The sequence below is a fragment of the Amblyomma mixtum genome, chromosome 5 (assembly GCF_055824585.1).
Source record: "Amblyomma mixtum isolate Tamu chromosome 5, ASM5582458v1, whole genome shotgun sequence".
NCBI classification, from domain to species: Eukaryota; Metazoa; Arthropoda; class Arachnida; order Ixodida; family Ixodidae; genus Amblyomma; species Amblyomma mixtum.
Window position 1 is genome coordinate 21,098,066 of NC_143016.1, and position 25,021 is coordinate 21,123,086.

Consider the following 25,021-nt stretch of genomic DNA (forward strand, 5'->3'; position numbering starts at 1 on the left):
TCGCACCAGGGACATTTGTTCGTGTATATCGTAGGGTGCATTTTGTTTAGTAAAAAATTTATACAGTCATTAACAGATTTACTCAGGTTAGACGAAGACAAAACGGATGTGGTAGTTTACTTCTAAGAACTAGGCTGGCATAATATCGCAAGGTTGGTTTGGTTTGTTTGGCCCGTGTACTGTGCGATGTCAGTGCACGTTAAGAACCCCAGGTGGTCGAAATTTCCGGAGCCCTCCACTACGGCGTCTCTCATAGCCTTAGTCGCTTTGGGACGTTAAACCCCATAAACCAAACCAACCAACCCCCGTAGGGTTGTCACGCTGCGCTGAGAGCTAGGGCGGGGCATTAAGTGGTCTGTGTTTTGATGACAGCGATGGAACTATATTGACGCAATTAACCGACCAACTGTTTTAAGGAGTTTATGATAGCGAATAAACAGTGCACGTGTTATGTTTCTCGCGCTCTTTTTATCGCCAAGAGCACCCGGCTTTGCAAAGACGGTGGTGTCGCCGGACATTTTAACGCATCCACAACAAACACGCCCTTTGACCCCTTTATGGGGAGCACAAAACCTAGGTGGAGGTTTTAGTACGGGACCCCAGTGGCGGTGGCCGCCGCCCGGGCGCGCCCGACTAAGGCTTGTTGGGCCTGTATGACGTGGCAGCCGAGCAGGGTCGCCTCCCAGTCCTCCCGGGTGGGGTTGGGGAAGGGCGGAATGGAAGATGCCGCGGCTGGCAACATCAGTTCCTTCAATTTTTATTTTTTTTTTACCAATAAATAGCCGCTAACAACATCTTCATCTTCAGCACCGCCTTCGTGTGGCTCTGGAAACAGAGAAACAAACCAAGGCAAGCTAATAGCACTGCGCAGCACTCAGTGAACGCGGAATACTCGTACCGCAGGAAACGAATATACGTACAATGGTTCATGCCAAGCACTATGACTAGTGGTTACTTCTTTAAGATGTGGTTTCCGCTTTTGTTTTAAATATTGTTCCTACATAGAATCAGGTCTTATATGCCAACGTCATATGCAATAAATACAAAACGCTTAAATGCACAGAGCAGCCGATTCCTCCATCAGTATGTTTGAGAAGTATCGCGCTAAAACTTCCAAGCAGGGTACAGATTTATACACAAGGTGTGCTCAAAACATTATACCAGTTTTTGTACCGGAGAGCCGTAAAGCTGTTCGCTTTCTAATGACATGCATCTATACGCACATCGTGCATATCGGGCATAGGTCCTGTGGCAGTAAGTCTGAACTATATAAAGGCCGACTGCGGTATGCTCAAGGGGTGTGTAAAGTACACAATTTCGTTTCCCGTAGAACGCACCCGTAGGCGTGCGCGAGGCAGCGACTGCCATCCCAGCCGCAGAAAGGGTCCAACAGACAGGTGGCGCAGTCCAGGCGGCGTTCGTCGCAGTCGTCCATGCGGTACTGAAGGACAGCGTCGTCCGTGAAAACGTACAGGCCCCGGTTCTGTGTGCAGCGTGATCGCCAAGGGTTTATGTGCAGAGTCGCACTCTTATATCCACAACTGCAGGCTCCTGATGCGGTATTTGATAGGGTAAATTGGTTTTTGTGGAAAGGAAATGGCGCAGCATTGTCTCACATATCTCGGCGGACACCTGAACCGCGCCGTAAGGTAATGGAGGAAGGTGGGATTGAAAGGCAAAGAGAGAAAGAGATGCCGTAGGAGAGGTCTCCGGAATAATTTCGACCACCTGGGGATCTTGAACGTGCACTGACAGCGCACAGCACACGGGTGTATCTTGCGTTTCGCCTCCATCGAAACGTGGCCGCCGCGTCAAAACCAAAATTTATACGCTTGCCAGCATTAGAAGACCACTAGAGTAAAAAGAAGGGTGGTTTCAGGCCGCTTGATAACGTCCTTTAATTCACGAAAGACTTCCTAATGTTCCTGGGACGATGAGCCAGCATGATGTTGACTATGGATCATTCCAGTAATGTCATGCGTAAAAGTCCCTGTTCTGTACCCTGGCGCCTGGATTGTAACGCCTTGCTGCCTGGAAAGTTGTCCTGCACTTTTTGCCTCGATTCTAAGTATAGTCCGCACATGATTTTTACCCCATTCCCCGATAAGGCTATTCGCCTAGCCCGCTGACATGCAGGTCTGTCATCCTGGGCCATGTCATCAGAAAGTCACGAGACATTACGTGATAGTTTCTCATTATCAATAATGCTGACGCCTGATTTTAAAGCTTCAAGACATAATTGCGTGATTTTCAAACGGTGACGCTATACGTTTCTCGTTACGGCATGCATCCCGCTGTGACGACGGCTGCGCGAAACTCTGAGAAACAGCGCTTAAAGAGCTCTTGCCGCCAAAAAGAAAGCAGTGAAAAACGGGTGTCCATACAGACCTTCACGGAAACCACAAGCTTGCGAATATCTCCCGTGGAAACGCTGAACGCGTCTACCACTTGGGCAGGGGCGGGTGTCTCGCCCCCGTACACGATTTCCTCAGCCAGTTTCAGAACCAGCCCGTTCGCTGCGCAAGGAAGATGGTCCTCAAAAAGAGTTTCAGGGCTAGCCACATAATTCTTTCCTAACCAAACACCGGTGTGCTTTTCCACAGTACCACCGCAACACGAATTATATACTGAAAAATTTAAAAAGAACGCACCGTTCGAAATGGAGGTTTTAATTAGGCCCTCCACTAGCAAAGGAAAAATTCCAACAACCGCCCCCTTTCAAAGTTTTGAGCTTCCAGCTTATGCAGCTGCCTGATTTCGCAGTAAAACTTCGTATTCGAAGTGCAACAAGTATGTCTCTTCTAGCCTTTAAAGTGCAAGGCATTAGCCTGAACGCGTAAGTGCACGAATTTTGATGATAAATTTTGTGGGCCTTAAAAACAGGAGATGTAATTTATACAGGATCCCTCGCGCAAAGGAAACGGTGACTGTAAGAAGTTTGTTAAAATTTAGCATGTTGGTTTCCTCCGAGGAGTCTGTGCCGTATGCAGATCTCATCACATGCGACACACTCCGCAGATCGGCCCTTCCGTGCCATTGCTAGCAGTCTACCCGCTAACACTTCCAATCATCCCTGTAACTGCCGCTGGCTTCTAATCAATGCCTCTCGGACGTGCTTTTGCCAAAGTGGTACGTTAACTGGAAATATAAAGTGCCTTTCACGAGCACTTCGCAAACCTCGGAAAACCAAGGAATACTTTGATCCGCAGCAGCTTACTACTTTCCGTTCTTTAACTTTTAGAATCAGCTGCACCTGTCTTGGCTGAAAACCTGACCAGGGGTTTCAAAAGAGGACATAAATTTTCCGAAGGAGTTTCCAAGCAGAAGGGATATCGAAGCTTTTAAGTCTCAATTTCGAATGGAGATCGTAGCGCGTAACCAGAAGCAGTTCGTGTGCAATGCTGACCCGTGGCCACGTAGCAGATGACCCAGGAGCCCCAAGACTCCTCGAGCACGAATGCAGCCACGGCACGGAATTCGATGCCCGGAAACGTGAAGAAGACCCGATCATGACGCTGCCTGGGCGACTCGGCAAGCAGTGGGTGCGAGAGCAGGAAGTTTGTGTCGGTGGGATCCAGCCTGCGGGAGTCCGGCAGGCACGCAGCAGCCGATCCCGAGTAGTTGGCTCGTTTGGCGTCTACTACCTTGCTCAAGGTGTGCCTGCTCAAGGACAGCTCGAAGAATCTGGTGCCGTTGAATGCCCATTCAATGTCCTCCCGCCGGAAGGCACACACGGCGGAGTCTGGGAAACCGTGGCTGCAACGGAAGCATTGTGCCACGCTTTACTTGAATTACTTTTTAAACGTTGACGCGTTCAAAAATATTTCCTACGCCTTGAGCTATAACATATATAGTGATAATATAGCAATAATATAGTGTAATATAATATAGTAATGATATAGTGATAATATAGTAATAATATAGTGTAATATAATATAGTAATAATATAGCATAATAATATAGTAAGAAAGTATAAAACAACGAAAGATGTTTGGTGACATTTTCGCGAAGTTTGATGAGCACGTAATGGCTGAGATCTTGCTGGGTAGGTCTTTCCTGTCTGCAGCAGTCCGGAAAAAAAATGACGGGGCAAAAGTAACGCTCGGGAAACTTGAAAATGAAGACGACTGCGGTGAAATATGCAGGCTGTGGGCACAATGTAGTGTGGGCAGCCAAGTGAACCATGGAAAAATTTATGAAGTAAGCGAAGGTTGGCAATACGGCGACCAATTAAGAGCGGTAATGAGTTGGCTCTGCTTTCAATGCCCATGCATCAATATCGTAAGAATGAAGAATGGATAAATCTGGCCGCTCTGTTTTTATCTGATTCAAGTGCACTGATAAAGTAATCATGATGTAGGTTCTAGCTTGGGCTCTACTTCTCCCATTGAGCCTTGGGTACGCCAGAGTGTGATGTCTTCTGTGTAGAGGAGGAAGTGAAGACGTGGAATGCCTTCCGTGTAGAGGAGGGGATGAAGACGTGGAATCGCTGACAGGCTTCGCACGAGTGAAACCATGTCGAGGTTTAGAAGGGTTGGCGTGGTTACAGCACCTTGAGGGCATGGCGAGAACGCAGTAAAAGCACAAATATAGGAGTCCAGGGAGCAAATAAATCGATCTCGAGAACGTCGGCGAAAACTGCGAATTGCATCGTGTAGCGGGGTGGCGACAGGTTTCCGGACGTTAACTGCGACGACCGCATGAACCTGTCTGCTTGCTGGAAAGAAGGTTTCTTGAAGAAGTAGGAAGAGACCTTGAGTGAGTGTGTGTGAAGTCAATCTGATTCTTAGGAATTTAATTGGTTGTGTCGAAATTAAATAAAAAAGGAATGGTTATCAGGGAAATGATAGGTGCGGTAACTGCCCGAAATCTTGGCGGGCACCACAACCACGACGTGAGGAATTTGGGTGTGAAAGAAACAGAAAACGGCACCGGTATAAGTTATTCCACCCGGGGATCATTAAGGTGCATTGACAACGCACAACACACGGGCGCATTCTCTTCTGCGTTTCGCCTGCATCGATAGTGTCGAGAAGATCCGTTAGGCAGGGAAAAGAAGTCGATGCGGAGTGGAGGAGAAAAGCAGCGAAGAGAAAAATGGAAGGCGCCAAGAATAGACGGCAAGTGGAGCGCACGGAAAGCAGTTGCATGCGCCAAAAGATGTCCCCGAGAGTAGAGTGGGTCGGTTGCGACGCATGTTATTAGCACATGAGCGCGTATCTGTGTATAGTGGCCGCCATTCCCGTTGCGGGAGGTCTATGGACGGAGCCGAGGTGGAGCGGCTTGTTGTTGGAGGTGGTGGTGGTGAAAATATTTAGTAAGAAGGAACAGGAGGTATATTTGGATTAGCCCGTAAGCGACTGATCCTTACAAGCACTAGGTGGAGGTCCTTAGTATGAGACCCCAGTGGCGGTGGCCGCCGCCCGGGCGCGCCCGACTAAGGCTTGTTGGGCATGTAAGTCGTGGCAGCCGAGCAGGGTCGCCTCCCAGTCATCCTGGGTTGAGTTGAAATGAGCGGAATAGCCGGGTTGGAGGGGCAGGCCCACACCATGTCATAGGTGTCAGAAGACACCGCACTACAGTGCGGGTAGCTGCCGTTAAAGGAGGGGTCAAAATGTTTTACTGCTCCCGAGCATATAAAGGTATTGGTGAGAAGGCGGAGAAGGAGCCGCTCATCCGCCTTCTTGAGGCCTTTACACGGGCGAGGGTAAAGGCGATGGTTATCTTGACACTAAGCTGTAACATCTTTGAAGGCATAGATCGGATTAGAATCGGCTTCCTGATCGTTTGGCGAGGAGAAAAAAGCCCAGTGAGACAGCGCGCGTGCGGCTGCCTCTGCTGCCTCGTTTCCTGCCAACCCCTGATGAGCAGGATACCATATAATCTAACAGTGTGCGGTCCACGTAGTATACGCCTGTTTTGTTGCCCTAATGTCGGGCTATGGCTTCCGCTCGCGCCAGGCGCCGACCATTATGATCTTCGTGTAACATGTTGGCTGGAAGAGGTCGCACATGGAGGGCGCGTCTCCGCAGTTATGGGATGTTAAACCTATCTTCCATGGGAGTGGTGTGTTGGACATGGAGTCGAGCAAGAAGGCGGCGACCCGACTCCGTTAGCGACAAGCACGTGTACTGGTTTGTAAGGAGCGCCTTCCGGAGCTCCCGGAAAGTATCCACCACCCCAAAGGCCATAAGCCGGCTGTTTGAAGTAGTGACGGGGAGGTCAAGGGCACGCTTAATAATTTTGCGATGGATGACCTCAAGCGCATCCTCCTCTTGTTTCCGTAGGTGGAGATAAGGAGTCGAATAGAGAATTCGGCTGGTTACAAAGGTGTTTGCCAGCCACAAGGCATCCTTACTTCGTATCCGCCCGCATTTGTTGGAAACCCGGCGGAGCATGCGGCCCACCTGGCCCCCACCTTATGTAGTTTGGCCAATGTAGTGTCTGGCCGTCTGTGTTTGTGGATGTAGAGTCCGAGTACCCGTACCTCATCACTTTCGCGTATGGGACCAATCTTAAGGGAAAGAGATATTTTAGTTGTGCACTTTTGTGAAGGGCGGAGGTGGACAAATTCAGATTTTTGAGGGGAACATTGAAGGCCGCAGCGGCGGGCGTAGTGGTCCACTATAGTCGTCGCTGTTTGCAGGCTGGTTTCAGTGTCCCCTGTGCTGCCCTGTGTGCCCACAGAGTGATGTCACCAGTGTACAGGGCGTGCTGCACGCCGGCGACACAACTCAGCTGGGCCAGCAGGTGCATGATGGCCAGGTTGAAGAGCAGCGGGGAATATACCGCGCCTTGGGGGGTTCCCCGCGTACCGAGTAGATAAGGACCATGCTCTCTAACTTGCCTTGTTGGGAGCGCTTCTGCGGACGGCCAGAGTGACAAAGGTGCGGTGGTTAGAAGAAAGAACGAAACTTTTCGGACGCAGCTACCTGCAAAAGCTCGGCGCGACAAGATCCTCAGGCCCGTGACCACATATTTCTCGCACCACAAAGCGCTGGGGAGAGGACGGGAGGACGGATTCTTTAGTTCAACTAACTGCGCCGACATCGTTTATTCTGGTGTCGGGACGTTAAACTTATCACAACGCTGGGTACGTGGCAGGAAAATCCGCGTTCATCTGTTTCGCTGTATAAACCGACATCGACTGCTGATTTCAGCCCACATTTCTTTTTCAAGGCAACTATGTGGTAAAAATTAATACGGAACACTCCATTACAGCTTCTATGTGCAGTTCATTTGCGGTGTCGGGACGTTAAACATATCATACCCACAACGTGCCATTACCGATTAACAGCCTTATTTAAATTTTGTACGCGCAAAACATCGCTTCCCGAAACATTATTTATTACTCAAGCCACAATGCTGCTTCTACACTACACTGCAATCAAGGACCGTAGTCAACCTTCATACTCTCACAAGCCAGATTGATATCGTGACTGTATATCAGCAATGAATGTCCTGGTTCAGAGGCTTACGTGAAAGTAGTGTAGGCACCGAAGAGCACGCCGTTCTCCAGGTCGGGCACCCAATAGGAAGCATCTGTAATGCCACATCAGCAACAACACATTATTTAAAAAAAAAAGGAGGATACTAGCTTAGGCCCTGATCTTCTTGCTAGGAGAACTGTACTCTTGTACCAATAATATGGGTCACGATCAGTGTGAAATATGAGAATCCAGTAGGCATGAATAAGAGCCGCGACATCAGCCTAGTTTGTAGAGTATTCTTATAATACGTCAAAGGAAAACACAAAACAATCTGCAGGATTTCTCCACATTCGGCATTCAACAAACACGAAGCCCACTGCCGAGCTGGCGTTTCTTGAAACCAGAAAGTTAACGGGCGGCTTAGTTATAATTCTGCAATGATGTCGTCAGTCGGATAAGCTAAAAACAGACGGAATTTTTAGAGAAAGAGATACAGGAAGTTTTTATTCGACATCGCGTTGTATACATCTTTCTGTTGTGGTATTTGCTGTTTCCTTCTGAATTGTTAATAACGGCTGATGTGTTGAGAAAGGAAGGGTGAGGAAGGATTTCCATTAGCAGCGGGCTTAGACGTGACAAGGATCAGGATCCGTATCAGTGCCACCAACATCCGCAAGAGAAGCCGCACATAACGATGACGCCTTTTAGCAACTCGATAAACTAAGTGAATTCCGTCATCATTGAAACATCAAACTAGTGGTCTCTGCCGCATCACGAGAACTGCGCAGCGACTTGCGCCGAGGCCGAAGCAACCTGCGAATTGGAATAGCCTCGATGCCGTTACCACCTTACAGAGCGGCAACTGGGGCCATATTTCATAAGTATCCATGTGAAAGAGATATCCTTGTCCCTTTCGCTTGGTGGGACGCGAGCGTGTCGACAGCATCAGACGAAAGGAGCAAGCGGCCAATCACATAAATCGCATGGTAGTGGGTCCCCAAGTCTACGATATCCATCGCCATTCCCTGCACCTACCGGTTAACTACTGGCTGCGTTAGCAGCAAATCGCGAGTTCCGGTCGCCAATCAGCCTCTGGTCGGTGCATGAGCTACGTCACCGAACAGTGAGCAATGCAGGAGGGCAAAGTGGATCCGGAATGTAACGTGGATAATGACTCTTTATAAAATACGGCCCCTCGTTAGATGTATGTAACGAGCATAACAGTGTTACTTTCAGGTGACCAAGAAGATCTCAAGAAGGTACCACGTAGCCTCGCAGCATATACAGCAACTGCAGCTCAGTGCAGGCGGGTCGTAACTTCGACCTCCGCACAAGCTCCAACACTTTCTTTTACAACTGTAAATACGAGGGGGTACCCAAAAGAAACCGGACTAAATTTTTTGGTCGGCAAAGCTTCTGTGGTACCGCGTTTTGCCACTAGGAGCGCATAGAACGAACATTCCAGAGTCAGTAAGCCGAGTGTCGTCGTTGAAGGAGGTCAGACTAGTTTAGGCAGAGTTTTAGAGTGACGACTGTTTTGTGTGAATGTCGTTTTTGCAATGGCTGATTTTCGTGAAAAGAGTGCGCCGGTGAAATTCTGATTTTTGCTCGGAAAAAGTTGAATGAAAACTCTTGAAATATTAAGAAAGACGTACAAGGACAATGCTACGGGGACAACTCAAGTGTTCCTGAATCGAATCCTGAATCAAAGCAATCATGCCAATGGAAAACTTCAAATTCACCTCGCCTCAAGAAAACTCGTCAGGTGAAACGAAACCTTAAAACAATGCTGATTTGTTTTTTCGACGTGAGAGGAGTCGTCCATTGAGAATTTATTCCGCAGGGTCAGACAGCCAGGCTTTCTACTTGGATGTTTTGAAAAGATTGGGCAACAGTGTGTGGTGGAAGCGGCCAGATTTGTGGCGGTCGGGTGACTGGTTTTTCCATCATGGCAATGCCCCTGCTCACACATCCCTGTCTCTACGACAATTTTGGACCAAAAATGGCATGACCCCTATTCCACAACCCTCATATTCTCCCGAACTTGCCCCGTGCTACTTTCTTTCTTTCCTAGAATGAAAAAATAGGCGAATGGAAAGCGTTTCGCTGATGTTGCTGAGGTGAAGAAAAAAACGACGGAGGCACTGTCAAGCATCACAAAAGATGAATTTAAACAATGTTTTGATAAATGGAATGAAAGATTCGACAAGCGTATCATTGAAAGTGGGGAATACTTTGAAGGAGTTTGAAGGTCTGTGCTTAAAATGTGAACAAATAAGTTCAAACAAAAATAAGTCCGGTTTCTTTCGGGTACCCCCTCGTACTTCATTGGGTCAGGCAAACTAGCTTGCCTACTCGCTGTATTCTACACTCACATATTGCATTGAAGGTGAAATGGCCCTGCTGGGTGTCTACGGAAAACGGCGTGAAATCGGTGCACCCCAGACGGACCTTCGTGTATGAAGTCCACAGCTGCGCCCTTCTTCCGATACTTGGGTCACCACCGAGGTCGTTCTGTTCTCGCAGTGAGAGAAAAGAAATAGAAATTTTTACGAGCGACATCTACGTCCGGCCCCTTAGGGCTATTAGGATTAATGTTGACCGCCTGGGTTTCAACGTGAACCGAAGCCTGACTAGGGCAGAAAATTGCTCGCGCTGGGTCTGCATGCTGAATTTAATCTTTTAGGGCGAACAGACGACGACTTTATGTTGAGATCTACATTCACGTCGTTAGTTTCTAGAAACGTTTAATGCACTTACACAACTCCTGTTATCACATCACACGCGCAGTATTGGAAATCGCTAGTAAGAACTGGAACCAAAATATCCCAGTACCTTCGATAAAAAAACCTCTGAGAGGATGCTGACACACTCGCAAAAAAAGCAATTTCACCCCATTAATTTTTATGAACCGAAGCCTGACTAGGGCAGAAAATTGCTCGCGCTGGGTCTGCATGCTGAATTTAATCTTTTAGGGCGAACAGACGACGACTTTATGTTGAGATCTACATTCACGTCGTTAGTTTCTAGAAACGTTTAATGCACTTACACAACTCCTGTTATCACATCACACGCGCAGTATTGGAAATCGCTAGTAAGAACTGGAACCAAAATATCCCAGTACCTTCGATAAAAAAACCTCTGAGAGGATGCTGACACACTCGCAAAAAAAGCAATTTCACCCCATTAATTTCACGTGCGATCCGCACTTTATGCACTCGTTCTTGCACAGCCATAACAAAATGAAAATGGTTTTGCATGCAAGTTAATTGACTGCAGATCAGGGTATGTGTATATATATCATCATAATCAGATTGCCGTTTCAAAGAATTTGACCGTTAACTTGGATTAGCCCTCTCCCGTGCTAGCCGATGCCATCTTTCTCCGTCACACCATCCATTCGTACCTGTATAAAGTGCTTCACATTGCGTATGTCAGATTTAACACCCACAAGGCGAGTATTTGCTTTGAATTGCTTCCATTGCACCGGTGGTGAAAGCGTAAAATACTGCGCAGAACGATAGCGAAGACTTAAACGCACCTTGCACACTCGAGCTATGGCGGAAGTGACCTGGAGACCGCACGCCCTTCGCTCAGCGGCGTTTTCACGGAAGACGAAGTACGCGTGTGCGCCAAGAGAGAAAGCACCCACCGAATGAGGCTCTGCGAAGAGGGAATGAAGTATTTCACAATGAAGCCTGGATGGTGCCCTTGCAGTACTACCTATTATTGAAGAAGTTATGCCCAAATAGGAAGGATTCCAACAAGATTGCGCGTATTCCATTTTTTTTTCAAAATTCATAGACTATTTAGGTGATTAAGTAATAAACTATTGATTGATTGATTGATTGATTGATTGATTGATTGATTGATTGATTGATTGATTGATTGATTGACTGATTTACTGACTGACTGACTGCCTGGCTTGCTGGCTGGCTGGCTGACTGGCTAACTAATTGATTGATTGATTGATTGATTGATTGATTGATTGATTGATTGATTGATTGATTGATTGATTGATTGATTCCTATATATGAATCAGTCGGGTCAGTCTCTAGCAGCCAGTTGCTTAAAACAGTGCAAACGAAGAAATGACTTTGCGTAAAAAATTTGTTTCCCCGATCCAAGAAAAAAAAAAGCAAAGGAACAAGCAGGGAAGGGGAGAAATAGCCTGTGTCCGTCACCGCTGAGCACGGCGGCATCGGCGTCGTCGGTCCTCAAGTAGGGATGGCGCTCTCTGCCGGTACCCGGTTCCGGTATCGCCGCGCGGTAGATGGTGTGCCTCCCTTGAGTTTGATGCCACAAGCTCACCACGCCGGAAGTGTGCGGTTCAGGTGCGTCATCTGCGTGCGATAATGGACGCGGATGGAGCATTAATATGAAACATCTGCCAGCGAATCATTAAAATACTATCTATTTCTGGTTCGCACCCATCATTACAATGCACAGAGTGGCCTGCAGCTCTGCTCCAAGTAACAGGGAAAGCGAGACTGCAGCCAAGTTTTAGACGTTTATATTTGGCCTTACATATCCAGCAGTGTAACATTGCCGCCGCTCTCACAGAATTCACCTGTAATCCTATTTACGGGAATAACGCTCTCCCGTCTCGTTACCCCACTTAGGGATGACGATAAAGAATGTACAGAGCACTTATGTCAACAGAATTTGTCCGTCATGTAGTTCAGGGTGATTCGATATGCTGCCAGAAGTGCTGTGGCCATCTGCAGCGAGCGTTGCGCAAGCCAGCGGCTCGCAGCGTCAGAGAGTATCGAGCGTGTCACGGTCCGCTGTGGGGCGACCGGTTACGTTGTCGCTTGTGTTAAATAACGGGGAGCACAGCTTTCTCCTTCCGGTTATCGTGGTCCCATTAGGATTTGCGTTGTCGCTTATTTTCCTGCAGCGGAATTGACAGCTCAAAGCCTAAACGGGCTTCGCTTGAGGAAAAGCTGCTGGATGTTCAAATTTGAGTTAAATTGTTACTTTCTTTACACGAATATTTTACCCATGGCTCCAACCAACTCATCAGTTTTCTGGACAGCTGTTTATTTAGTTTATATTGTCACGTGCTTCCACAGAACCTCGACGGAAGAAGCAGAAGATGGACTGATCAGCAGGAAGCCTACCAGCGTCCTTCAGCTCTTTCTGTCATGAGTTTCAGCATGAGTTATATAAACGGGCGCGGGTGAGCGGATAATGTTAACTTTGTATAATTAAAGCCAAAGCTATATCTACAAGTAAACTGTGGCCTGGATTCGGTTTCCGATCGGAACTCTCCTTTCTAGCTTTCTTTGTGAAAACTTGAAACGCACTCGCCTGGAATCCAGGGATCTTCATAAAGCGATCTCCGTGTGTGGTGATAAATACCCGCAATGCGAGGATCGCTAGAGAGGGCACCCACCGAGCCACAGCGAGGAGGTGTTTTGAGAGACGAAGTCGGAGCAACGGCCCGCCGCCTTTCCAGTCTTGTTGCTTCCCAAGATGGGCTCCCGTTCCTCCTCGGGCGCTATAGCCAAGTCCGCGGCCTGCACGTGACGACGGCGTCGCTTCAGCAGTGTGGTGTAACTTCACAAACGGCTAGACTTCTTCGCAGCCAGCTAACCTTCTGCGGTTAGGGGAACGGTCCTTATTAATAACGATGCTTCGCTCAAGCAACGCGTTTTATCGGTTGGCGAACAAGCAGGAGCAATTCAGGCAGAGGGGGTAGGAGTAGAATAAAAAGACAAAGGGGAGGCTGAAGAGGGAGGAATTTATAGAGCGTTAGCTCTTACTAATCACGTTTCGAGATTTCATGGGGTCTGCTACCACCCTGAGATCACAGCGCCATCAGTGGCAGCAACTACTAATCACGTTTCGAGATTTCGTGGGGTCTGCTACCACCCTGAGATCACAGCGCCATCACGTGGCAGCAACTGCTCATAACGTTTCAAGATTTCGTGGGGTCTGCTACCACCCTGAGATCACAGCGCCATCATGTGGCAGCAACTGCTCATAACGTTTCGAGATTTCGTGGGGTCTGCTACAACGCTGAGATCACAGCGCCATCATGTGGCAGCAACTGCTCATAACGTTTCGAGATTTCGTGGGGTCTCCTACCACCCTGAGATCACAGCGCCATCGTGTGGCAGCAACTGCTCATAACGTTTCGAGATTTCGTGGGGTCTGCAACCACCCTGAGATCACAGCGCCATCAGTGGCAGCAACTACTAAAAACGTTTCGAGACTTCGTGGGGTCTGCTACCACCCTGAGATCACAGCGCCATCATGTGGCAGCAAAAGTGCATCACGTTTCGAGATTTCGTGGGGTCTGCTACCACACTGAGAACACAGCGCCATCTGCGGTAGCAAGTAGGAATAAACCGGAATAACTAGGAATGAAATAACCCGGCCATTGTTGCGGAGTGCTGCTAATTAGGGAAGAAACCCTAGAGTCGATTTGAGATTTATTCAGGAACGCAGTCATCTGATTCGGCAGAAAAGCCCCCACGGTGCCCCCGAAAGTTTATAGATCAGCCTAGAGTAGCTACTAGTCTCTATTAACATTTCGTACTAATTAATGATCAAAATTTCGTACTGTTTATGGACAGCAGCCACATGCCAATGTATCCGCAGTCTTGGCATATGATGGCAGTCAAACTAAAGCGAATCACTTCGGCTGCCACACGACGTGGCAAACTTTTTTCGCAAAGTGGAAACGCTAACTTTCGAGACGCTGAACGTCAGAAGGGAAGCGAAGGATGATAGACTTTCGGTCCCGCTGTGTTACGATATTTGTATTTCGTGCATTTCATGTCTTGAAGCGCAATCTTTCAAATGATGATAGCCAGGATTACACGTAAGTTTCGGTGAAAAAAAAAAGAAGCTGAGGTAGATTATACATCTAGCCGGCCTATATGTCACCTTCTTAGTAAGATAATCTTCTTAGTAACATTATCGCAGTCTTTACCGTGGAGTAGGTTGAAAAATAAACACGAAATCTTCCATCTCGCAAGGAAACTGTCTTCAAGGATACGCACTCGCACTTGCCAGTCGGTTGGATTCTTGGCGTTTGTGCCGCAGACGTAGAGTGTGCGACCGCTCCTGATCGGCTGGACCACGACGATGTGGTTGCTGCAATCCACTTGCGGGCCGAGCTGCGTGTAGTACATTCGTGTCGAAACCTCACTCCGCAAACCGTTGCTAGCCTCTACCATAGGGCTGTAGGCTTCATGCAGCCCCAGCCCATACGCGTCGCAAGCTAGGTATTCGTTGGCGGCCGCGCGGATCGTAAAAGCGACCACAAGGTGTTTTCTACGCGTATGGATGCCACTTTACAGTCATAGATGCATGAGACACATCTGCTGATGAGTGAACAGCGTAAACGTACCATGCCGTGGGTGGGAGCTCCTCTCACCCGCCCCGGCTGGTTGAAAATCTGCGGTGGGCATGAGCCGCAAGGCAACTCAGGAATGGCGAGTGGTGCAGCCACCAAACTTGAGCCTTTGGGTAGCCAGTGTACCAGGGAATAGTGAATAGATGCGATAAAGAATCCACATAGCAGCTTGTACGTTTTCAAGCTCAGGGCACACGCGGCAATAAATTGTCGACACGTTCTTGTTTCGAGTACTTTTTTTAGTGTTTTCAATATGTCAGAAAAACATAATCATTCCTGGTTTTGTTTTTCTGGACATTCAAAGTTTCCGAACATTTTACTTCCCCGGACTGTTGCGCAACCGCCGGTAAGAAGGCGAAACTGGCAGACAGGCTAGTTCCCAAACAGAAAGTAGAAACTTTACGTTGGCCCAATTTACCAATTACCCGATTTCTGTTTGGAGCGAGAGCGAAAAGCGCAGGGTCAAGACGAGCGGCGCGAAGAAAGAGGGTAGCTACCGCCCGACAAGCGCTGCGGGTATCGTTTGGCGGGCGCCGTGAGGCGTGGCGGCACTCACCGGGCCTCCACCGAGCGTTGTGCATCTGGTCACGCTTCCCCGCGGTGCCGGCAGGTGCAGCTCCTGAAAGATGGCGTTCGCCAGAAAGAGCATGGCGGCTAGTGTCAGACGTCCAGAAATGTCAAGTCCCTCTAAACTTTTTGCACAAGGTAGGACAAAAGGTCCAAAGTGGCATGCACGCATTTTTCTCAGCCATCGGCCGCTGCTTAGTATGCACAATGCTGCTAAGCAAGAACTCAATCACCGATCACAGAAACGGCTAATCAAACACACTCCCCTTTGTTAAGCTCCATGCCCGCCGGCTAGCAGGAATACTTTTGGGAGCTGTCGACATCGTCACAAAAAGTATGATGAGAGGAAGTTAGCTCTGAATGGTTGGCCGAGGAGGATGGCTCCAGAGTCCATACCACTTCATTCAGTATCCATTAGTACTCTTTCATTGCATACTGTCACGTGGTGGCGACAAAGTCGTGGACAACTGACGATCAGGCTAACGTGGAACTGAAACGAACTATTTATTAGGCTAATATGAGACCGCAAAGATTTGATCAACTCCGTGGTGGCGATTGCAATACGCGTGCTCGGTGGTCCTCCACGTATATAGAATCACCGCTCCTCCCGACCGAGCTCAATTTAGAGCTGGAGAACTTTCGAAATAAGGGGCAGAAACCACCTAGTCCACTGTCGAATAACGTAGAAACAGTTTCCCACGGCTACAGTCATTTCAGATAAATCTGGTTGCATCTTCAGTCAGAATCGAACTGATAAAGCTGCGTGCCACCGGCTGGGAACACAGAGAAGAAAGCTTCATGCCAATAAGAGCTTTTCAGTCCCTTACAGGAATGCGATACGGTTGTTAGCTCTAGAAACGATAAATGCGACGCCTGGCTTTTTAGGCCTTTCTTAGTTCCACCCTCACTGGTCCAAATATGTGTGTAAGTTAACGGGGGCAGGTCCATAGCTGGGCTGTTCGGAATGAAAACCTTGACTTACCGACACAGGCAGCGTGCGGCTTATGTCGTCGAGCCTAAGCTTGAACAGACGGTCCCTGAAAGTCAAATGCAACATTCTGCTAGTTTTTTGCATAGCGCCAAGCAGCTAACTACCAGAGCTATTAAACTATTCCAGCCGCTTGGGGAGTATTCACGCTAGGAAAGCTGCAGGTTTGGCAACAATGTGAATATGAGAACAATTTCGCATATAAACATCTCCCATCACGTGACACACCTTTGCTCTCATAAAACTCAGATACAGGTCTCAGACGCGGTCACGGACGTGGATAACCACTTTCTACACCTCTGAGGAGCCCGTCGCAGCCTCGCCCGCCGTTGGCGACGCCAGAAACACAATATAAAGTTTAAAGCGTGAATTTCCGACTTTACCCAGAAACCGGCGGAGAACGCGGCCCAACTCGCCGACAGGAACTGGGTGGACAAATGCAACACGGCCGCGCGAGAAATGTCCAGCACCAACACATGGCGTACCTCTCTTTCATGCCCTAACCGACGCAACCCAAACGAGAACCGAAACACAAAAACGTTTGCAGCGAGCCATGCACTCTTTCCCTGGCAACACGAATCAACGGAACAGAAACTTCTGGACCAGTATATGTGTACCGCCCAAGACCCCCGTGGATCTGAGTACACTTATGCAGGCAGAGAGAACACGGAGTTGGGTCCACCTTTCCAGCTCCATGACCTGCGGGCGGCTCTCGCCAAAATGAAACGGGGCACTGCACCAGGAAGGAATAAGGTCACCGTCAAGCTTTTGACGAACCTGTCCTAATTGGCATACCACTCTCCTCGAATACATGAATGCGGTTTGGCACAAGGACACCCCCCTGCCAATCGACTGGAAAACGGCTTTGGTCACTTTTATTCCAAAAGCAGGCAAACCAATCGACGCAGATAACCTCCGCCCCATCTCTCTCACCTCCTGTGTGGGCAAACTAATGGAGACGAAGGCGCGGGATCGGTTATCTGCATATCTTGAACAGAAACATGTCTTTGCGAGCACCATTTTCGGATTCCACCCACACATATCCGCACAGGATGTCCTCCTGCAACTCATTTGGGAAGTCCTTGACCCCTTCGGATGCCGCCATAATAACCTGGTAGTACTCGCCTCAAATCTTAAAGGGGCATTTGGCAATGTAGCACACGATATAATACTCACTAACCTAAGCCCGACCGAATGTGGCCTCAACGCATACCAATACATATGCCAATTTCTAACGGATCGTCAATCCTACATCCAAATCCAAGATAGAGAGCATGATCCTTACCTACTCGGCACGCGGGGAAACCCGCAAGGCGCGGTAATTTCCCCGCTGCTCTTCATTCTGGCTATGATGCACCTGCCGGCCCAGCTGGGTGGTGTCGCCGACGTGCAGCACGCCCTGCACGCCGATGACATCACCCCATGGGCCACGCAGGGCAGCACAGGAGACACTGCAACCAGCCTGCAAACAGCGGCGACGATAGTAGAATGCTACGCCCGCCGCTGCGGTCTTCAATATTCCCCTCAAAAATAAGAATTTGTGCACCTCCGCCCCTCTAAAAAGTGCACAACTAAAATCTATCTTTCTCTTGAGAGTGGTCCCAAACGCGAAAGTGACGAGATACGGGTACTAGGACTCTATATCCACTAACACAGACGGCCAGACACTACATTGGCCCAACTGCGTAATGAGGGGGACCAGGTGGGCTGCATGGTCCACCGGGTTTCCAACAAACGCGGGGGGTTACGAAGTAAGGATGCCTTGCGGCTGGCAAACGCTTTTGTAACCAGTGAAATTCTCAATTCGACTCCTTATCTCCACCTACGAAAACAAGAGGAGGATGCGCTTGAGGTCATCCTTCGCAAAATTATTAAGCGTGTCTTCGACCTTCCCATCACTACTTCAAACAGGCGGCTTAAGGCCCTTGGGGTGGCAAATACTTTCCGGGAGCTCCGGGAGGTACACCTTACAAACCAGTACACGGGCTGGTTGGTAACAGAGTCGGGTCACCGCCTTCTTGCTCGACTCCATGTCCAACACACCACTCCCATGGAAGACAGGTTTAACATCCCATAACTGTGGAGACGCGCCCTCCATGTGCGACCTCTTCCAGCCAACATGTCAAACGGAGACCATAATGGTCGATGTCTGGCGCGAGCGGAAGTTCTAGCCTGACATTATGGCAACAAAACAGGTATATACTACGTGGACACATCCGGCCCGCACCACGGGGGATGGTACACGGTCGCGGTAGTACACAACAGCAACACAGTTAACCGCCTCACCTTCAGAGACCGCAGTGCAACACAAGCAGAAGAGGTCGTGATTGCTCTCGCAGGCTCACATTCTGATTCAAAATACAAAATCATGGACTCGCGAGGGGCCTGTCGGAACGTCGAACAAGGCCGCGCTCCCTTCCTAGCCCATCGAATTTACCAAAATGGCATACAGGATACGGACCCCGGACACCGTTACCTTATATGGGCCCCTGATCATCAGGGGTTGCCAGGAAACGAGGCAGCAGACGCAGCCGCCCGCACGCTCTCTCACCAGGATGTTTTCTCCTTCCCACCCGATCGGGAACCCGATTCTAATCCGATCTATACCTTCAAAGATGTTACAACCTACTATCAAGATAGTGACCGCCTTTACCCTCGCCCATGTAAAGGCCTCAAGAAGGTGGATGAGCGGCTCCTTCTCCGCCTTCTCACAAATGCATTGCTGTGCCCGGCAGCAATAAAACATTTTGACCCCTCAAACGGCAGCTGCCCGCACTGTAGAGCGGTGTCTTCTGACACCTATCACATGGTGTGGGCCTGCCCCTCCAACCCGGCTATTCCATCCATCCCCACCCCAACCAGGGAGAGCTGGGAGGTGGCCCTGCTCGGCTACCACGAATTGCACGCCCAACAAACCTCAGTCGGGCGCTCCCGGGCGGCGGCCACCGCCACTGGGGTCCAATACTTGGGACCTCCACCTAGTGTGTTGTAAGGATCGGTCTCTTAAGGGCTTATCCAAAGATACCTCCTGTCCCTTCTTAATAAATGTTTTCACTACCACCATATCGTTCTCCGTTTCTTCTTTCACTCACACCAACCTCCCTTCCATTGTGGCGGGGTTCGGCTGTCCACCAAGATGCGCGATAGTTACTTCGGTATTTTCTTTCCTCAAAAACCAAATTTCAATTTTCTGTCGGTATGTTCGTGAACCGTTGCGTCGTGTGCGGGTGACGTCGCCGCTCCGGTTGTCAGCACAAAGGCTATATTTTTTATTTGGACCTGTAAGTTCAACTTTTATGAAAGCCCGCAAGAGAAAAGGACTAGGTCACTGCGCCATGGCCAGAATAGAGAACTTAACTGTGTATATAAATTGCTGCGGGCTTGAGGTACCGCTAATCCCACATACCTGGCTCCGACGTACAGGCGCTGTCTGACCTCGTCAACGTAAGCCGAGCGGTAGAAGAGCGTGCCGCGGGAGAACACCTTGGCCCGACGCTGCCCTGCGCCGGGTGCGGGAGCTGCACAGGGAGGACGTGATCGACTGTGTAGCACTGCAGATTGATGTAACGTGCGGCACAGTGCAGAGCTGCCTAGACATGGCCCGGAGGCTATGGGCTATCCGGCGACGATAGCCGAAAAGGAGATGTTTGGCTAATCCTTCCGAAGCACGAGTGCGTCTCTTCACTCCGCGCTGAGTGCTCAGCAGGTTTTGATCATAAACCAACATGGAAGCCATCAGGACAAGACACTGCCACTTTCTTCCATTCGGTCTAAATTCTAAAATAAGTACACAAATATTTCAATTTCGCTCTCCCACTTGAAGAAAAAATTTGAAACCGGCCGGGCTGCCAGCGTCATGAGCCTCCGGGACATGAACGTTTGAAAGCAGTGGGGCCGTGCGGGGGCCCACGGACCTGTGTGTCCCAAACTCCCCAGTTGTAAATAATGTTTCCACCACCACCACCCAGCTCACAATGAAACGACCTCTAGGAATCTGTGACAGTGGCCGCCCTTTTGCCCAGAACTTTTTTTACAGCGTAGCTCTTTGGCGCCCGTTCCGGCGTTTCGCTGCGCCGCCGTTGTTCCATAGAATAGTACTACATGATTGTCCCTCGTAACCAGCTCCGCAGCTGGGGCCACGCACTACTCTAGCTGCGCGCGCTCGTGGCGCCATCTACCGCACGCCCAAGCCGAAACGCATAGCCGCCGCTATTCGCCACTGCGTGTTGTCATTTATGCCGCTGGTCGGCATAAATGACAACAAACGACAGGTTATTACACGTCATATATATACCACCCGGACGTCAGCTTTACGAAGATCTACCCCTCTCCCAAACCGGAACAGACATGTTTAAATCAACTTGTTCAGCACCTGTGAATGGCAGAAGCCTGTTGATTGAGATAACAGGTGTCGGGCTCTTCCGATGAAAAGAGCAGGAGTTGGAAACCTAGAATTTGGTGTGCGTGAAAGGCTTCGGTTGAGCGTGATAATGTAATGCCGACGCTGACCGCTGTTGCAGTACAACATAAGCACAGTTCACTTTGGGAGAGATCTGCGAGGGCTGGCGAGCAGTGCCGATGAATCAGGGTCTTGTATATCTCAATTTCCTGATACGCTCTGCTAACAAATCAGCAAAGCAGCGCTGTGCACATCGCCTCGTCTCTGATACCTCTCTGATCAATACAATGGCCTCCAAGTGGCCATAGTTCACTTTCCTTCAATAAATTTATTACTGAAAAATGGGGTTTAGGGGGCACCTACATAAAACCACAATAACTTATAATTTAATGCCCTTTACTGCCGAAAACACCCGCCCCCATGTCACGAATTTAAAGTGCATATGCGTTCTAGAAAAATAGTCAGTGGCATGCGCATTCTCTACAGTTAAGACAGAGTTCGGTAGTATTGACCGGTGAGGCTGGTTTCGGACTTGAAAAAAATGTTGATGTCTCACCACTCTTACACTCAGCCGCTTAACCTTTGTCTCTGAGGTCCGTTTCTGTTCCCACCGGGATGTGGACAACCTGCCTTAGGCGGCCTACCTGCCATTTAGGATGGCCACCTAGGTGACGCGACCTTGTGACGTCCTCACAACGTGCCTACCGGATTCTGAGCAAACTGTCCACCCTGGCAGGAGGCAATTCAGTTAATGACTGGTCGTGAGAGAAGAGGAAAGTGGGTCTCACGCGGTGTCAGCACCTTCCATCACACGGCAGTGGTGAACCGCTTAACCGCTGCACCACTGCACCAGGAGTGGTATGAAGACTCCCAGGAATCTATGAATGTGAAGTACAGAATCACCAATCTCGCATTCAAAGGCATTAACCTATTATAGCTATTGCGTCATACCATTAAGGCGGAGCTTAAGTGTCCCGTTCAGTGAAACCGAAACACCGAAATTGAAGTGAAAAGCGCACCTAATTCGCGTTTGGCCTTGCCACGCTAAATTGAGCGTTATTTTTTCTCGCATCAGAAAATTATGGGTTACAAACAACGAAGTTTGTGCATAACGAGCTATCTCACGGATTTTCATGTGGAAGGCCTTGATCTTTGATTTAGATCTGAATGCGAAAAAAGGCCACTGTAAAAATAATCTCCATAAAAGTACTCTCTTTAAAACTTTTAAAATATTTTAGCATAAACTACAGCAACAAATGACAACGGTAAAAATATTCTGGCTGAAACTTCAACACCGTTGATGTAAAAAAATTCTTCAACGCCAATTTTGTTTGCTTGATTTTTTTACTGAACCAAGAAAACAGGGAAAATTCTTCTCTGTTTTCATTACTGAAGTGAAATGACAGACAAATGCAAGCGAAATATTCTAAAACAATAGTTGTCATTGTACCGCGCGTTTCACATTCCATTTAAAAATCTTCCAACTTTACAACTCCAACCAACTTTTGCTTCTTTGTGGAAACATCACAGCATTCACATAAGCAAAGCATTTTTCGTTGAAATTACTCTCTATTCAGATTCTCGTCTACTTCGGGCATGCTCCTTGGGGTATGCCCCGAAACTAGTGTGCGATTATATCCACGACTATATAATTACAGCAGGTGGGTTCCTCTCCTTGAATGAGAATTCACTGCTTTTTTTTCGTGCAAATTCTAGCCTGACACACAAAGTAATCCAAATACTCCACTTCTTGTATATGAGTGCTTTTGTATCCGCCATGCACCCTGGAAAATCGCCAACCATGGCTATGGGCCATTAAGGCTGAGGACATCACCATCATTTAATCACTGAATCGCCAACTAGCCCTTTAAAAAAAAAGAAACAATCGTCGGTGAATGCTTTTTGGGGTCTGGGACGTTTCGAGTGGGATGTCTTCGTCGCTTAAGCTGTACTTAAGCAGCACTGACCTAGTGCTTTCCAAACGGCCACGAATATACCTAAGTTCTAAAAATTCAAAATTAAACAAGGGGCTCTTCTGACGCTAATACGCATAGTTTCGATTGAAGAACAGACTACAAAACTTTCCATGAGATTGTCATATTTGCTGCGCCAAAATATGCACTCTATAAACGAATTAGCCTATATACGAGCCAAATAGGAGTAAGCTATCCTTTAGCGCATTTACTTTCGGGACAGGGTACGATGCCCGAGCATTGGGATAAGTTTCCGTCACTCAAAATGCCTAACACTTACGGTTGGCAACGGAAACAAATTCCCTCTTCAAACAAGCGCATTTCTTGCAGTTACGAAGATTATAACCGAGATTGCGATCACCTCTATTTTCCGGCCCCGAGGCCTCCGGTGTCGCGTTTTAAAGGCTTCTCAACTGCATCAAGTTTCTATACTCTGCGCTGGGGATGTGCCTAAGCTGCCAAGAGTAAACATTCCGCATATTCAGTGACTGAAATCTACGCCGGAACTTGGACGGAATACCCTGCCCCTCAAAGGGAGTTTTCCAGAGGACAGCTCACTTCCTGTTTCCTGTCATATATTCTTATTCGTGTTTAGAGTGTATCAATTTCCTATCGTACCAGAGTCGGTGGCGGCAGGGGTGATGCCGGATCCCCAGAAGCCGAGGGTGGGCACCATGATGGGCAGGTGGGTGTCGGTGAAGGCCCCGGCTGAGTCATCCCGCGGAAGCACGGCTGCCAGTGCCAGTACAGAACCCAGGACGCTGCCGAACACCAAGGCAAGGAGCACGACGAGCATGCAAGACAGCTCACAGGTTTCCCTGTCCATCAATCCCAGGGCAGCGCTACGATGGTGAGGCGACGACAGTCCCCCGGAAGAAAGAGGAACAAGCAGCTGCTCCTCCGCAGAAGACCCAGGCATGGGCTCGTCCTCAGGTGACACCCAGGTGGGACTCACTCGCACCTCTCGTTCTCGCCAGAAGGAATGCATAGTGTGAACAGGGGAACGTACCCAGCGAGTGGACACCTTGCACGCACCTTGTGGTCAGTCACCGCTCCGGGGGCTACGTGGCACGGACTTTGTCGGCTTGCGATCTTCGCTTCTTCGTTTTGCGTGCGTCACGCGCCACGTTGTTTTTGTCGCCCTCACATGGCGCATACCAACCAGGGGGACTGGCCATAACGCAGGTGGTGGGTGGTTTCCAAATTTTTTTGGACTGGGTGCAGAAATAATTTGATTTTAAAGAAATGGGATCAAATTTCGAGCTGTGAAAGATATGGTTGAATATGTGGCAAATGGGCTTCGTGAGCTTAAATTCGGAAAAAAAAAGTAATGACTGCAGGCGTTTTGATTCGAGAAGAAAGTTTTGAAAGGTGAATATGATTTCAGTTGCAGTTTTCAAGCACAGGAGCTCCAACTGGAAGACCAACCACAAAAGACAAAGACCGAATTCCTGAATGGGGATTTCTAGCAGGAACCTTCTTAAAGAAGTGAAGAAGCGACAGAAGACCGTGCGGTGTTAATGTTACTTCAGGATCAGCACAGCGAGAGATGACCAGGCAAAGTTTGTAGGGGTAAAAGTTCAGCAGCAGCACGTGACGACGTAGTCGCATGAAACTTCAAGCTTGTAGGATTGCCAAACTTTACTACTTCAAATGAAATGAAATTTAAGCGCACACGAAAAACGCACACAAGAGGAGATACACACAGGACAGGCGCTGTCCTGTGTGTATCTCCTCTTGTGTGCGTTTTTCGTGTGCGCTTAAATTTCATTTCATTTATAGCTATGCACCATCTAGCCCAAACAGAAGTTTTGTTAAATTACTACTTCAAGGTAAGAAAACATGGTGGAAACCATATGAAGATTAAGATCGGCTGCTGAGGCAGCAAATACTCGTTTACAAATTTTAGCCGCCGTAATGTATGCACAGGTCGAAAGGAGATCATTGATTGGACTACTCAAAGATGGATTCGCTAAAGTGTCCGCAGTTTCACTTAAATCTACGCCTCTGTAGTTAGGTACTGAAGACATACTGATTGCAGATGCGGTGGTATCAGGAACTAGACCGTGCGTAGTGTCTGTGATTCAGTAGACGGAGACAGAGAAAAGTGAAGTGATAATTATCCAGCAATCATTATCACTGAAGATAAAGACTCCGGCTGGAAGCAACCTTTGATTTTATTTTCATTCCAGCCTAGCCCACGCGGCGTAGCTTGCGATGCAGAACGTGTTGGCCACGCCATCGTGAACTATCACCAGTTAGCGAAGCCGCTTAGTAACTTCAGTACGTGCCATT

At 48.6% G+C, this 25,021-nt stretch overlaps 1 protein-coding gene across 1 annotated transcript; it reads right to left on the bottom strand.

Moving 5' to 3' along the window:
* Window positions 1-1,006: 1,006 nt before the first annotated feature.
* Window positions 1,007-23,714, bottom strand: LOC149341471 (semaphorin-2A-like). Its single transcript, XM_089546667.1, has 13 exons — window positions 23,372-23,714; window positions 19,761-19,905; window positions 16,349-16,403; window positions 15,356-15,418; window positions 14,444-14,560; window positions 12,829-12,952; window positions 11,615-11,773; window positions 10,972-11,093; window positions 9,806-9,944; window positions 7,479-7,542; window positions 3,407-3,756; window positions 2,389-2,516; window positions 1,007-1,483 (listed from the first exon to the last, which is right to left on the bottom strand). Exons 1-13 carry the CDS (start codon window positions 23,712-23,714, stop codon window positions 1,292-1,294), a joined length of 2,001 nt encoding a protein of 666 aa, XP_089402793.1. The 3' UTR covers window positions 1,007-1,291.
* Window positions 23,715-25,021: the final 1,307 nt, after the last annotated feature.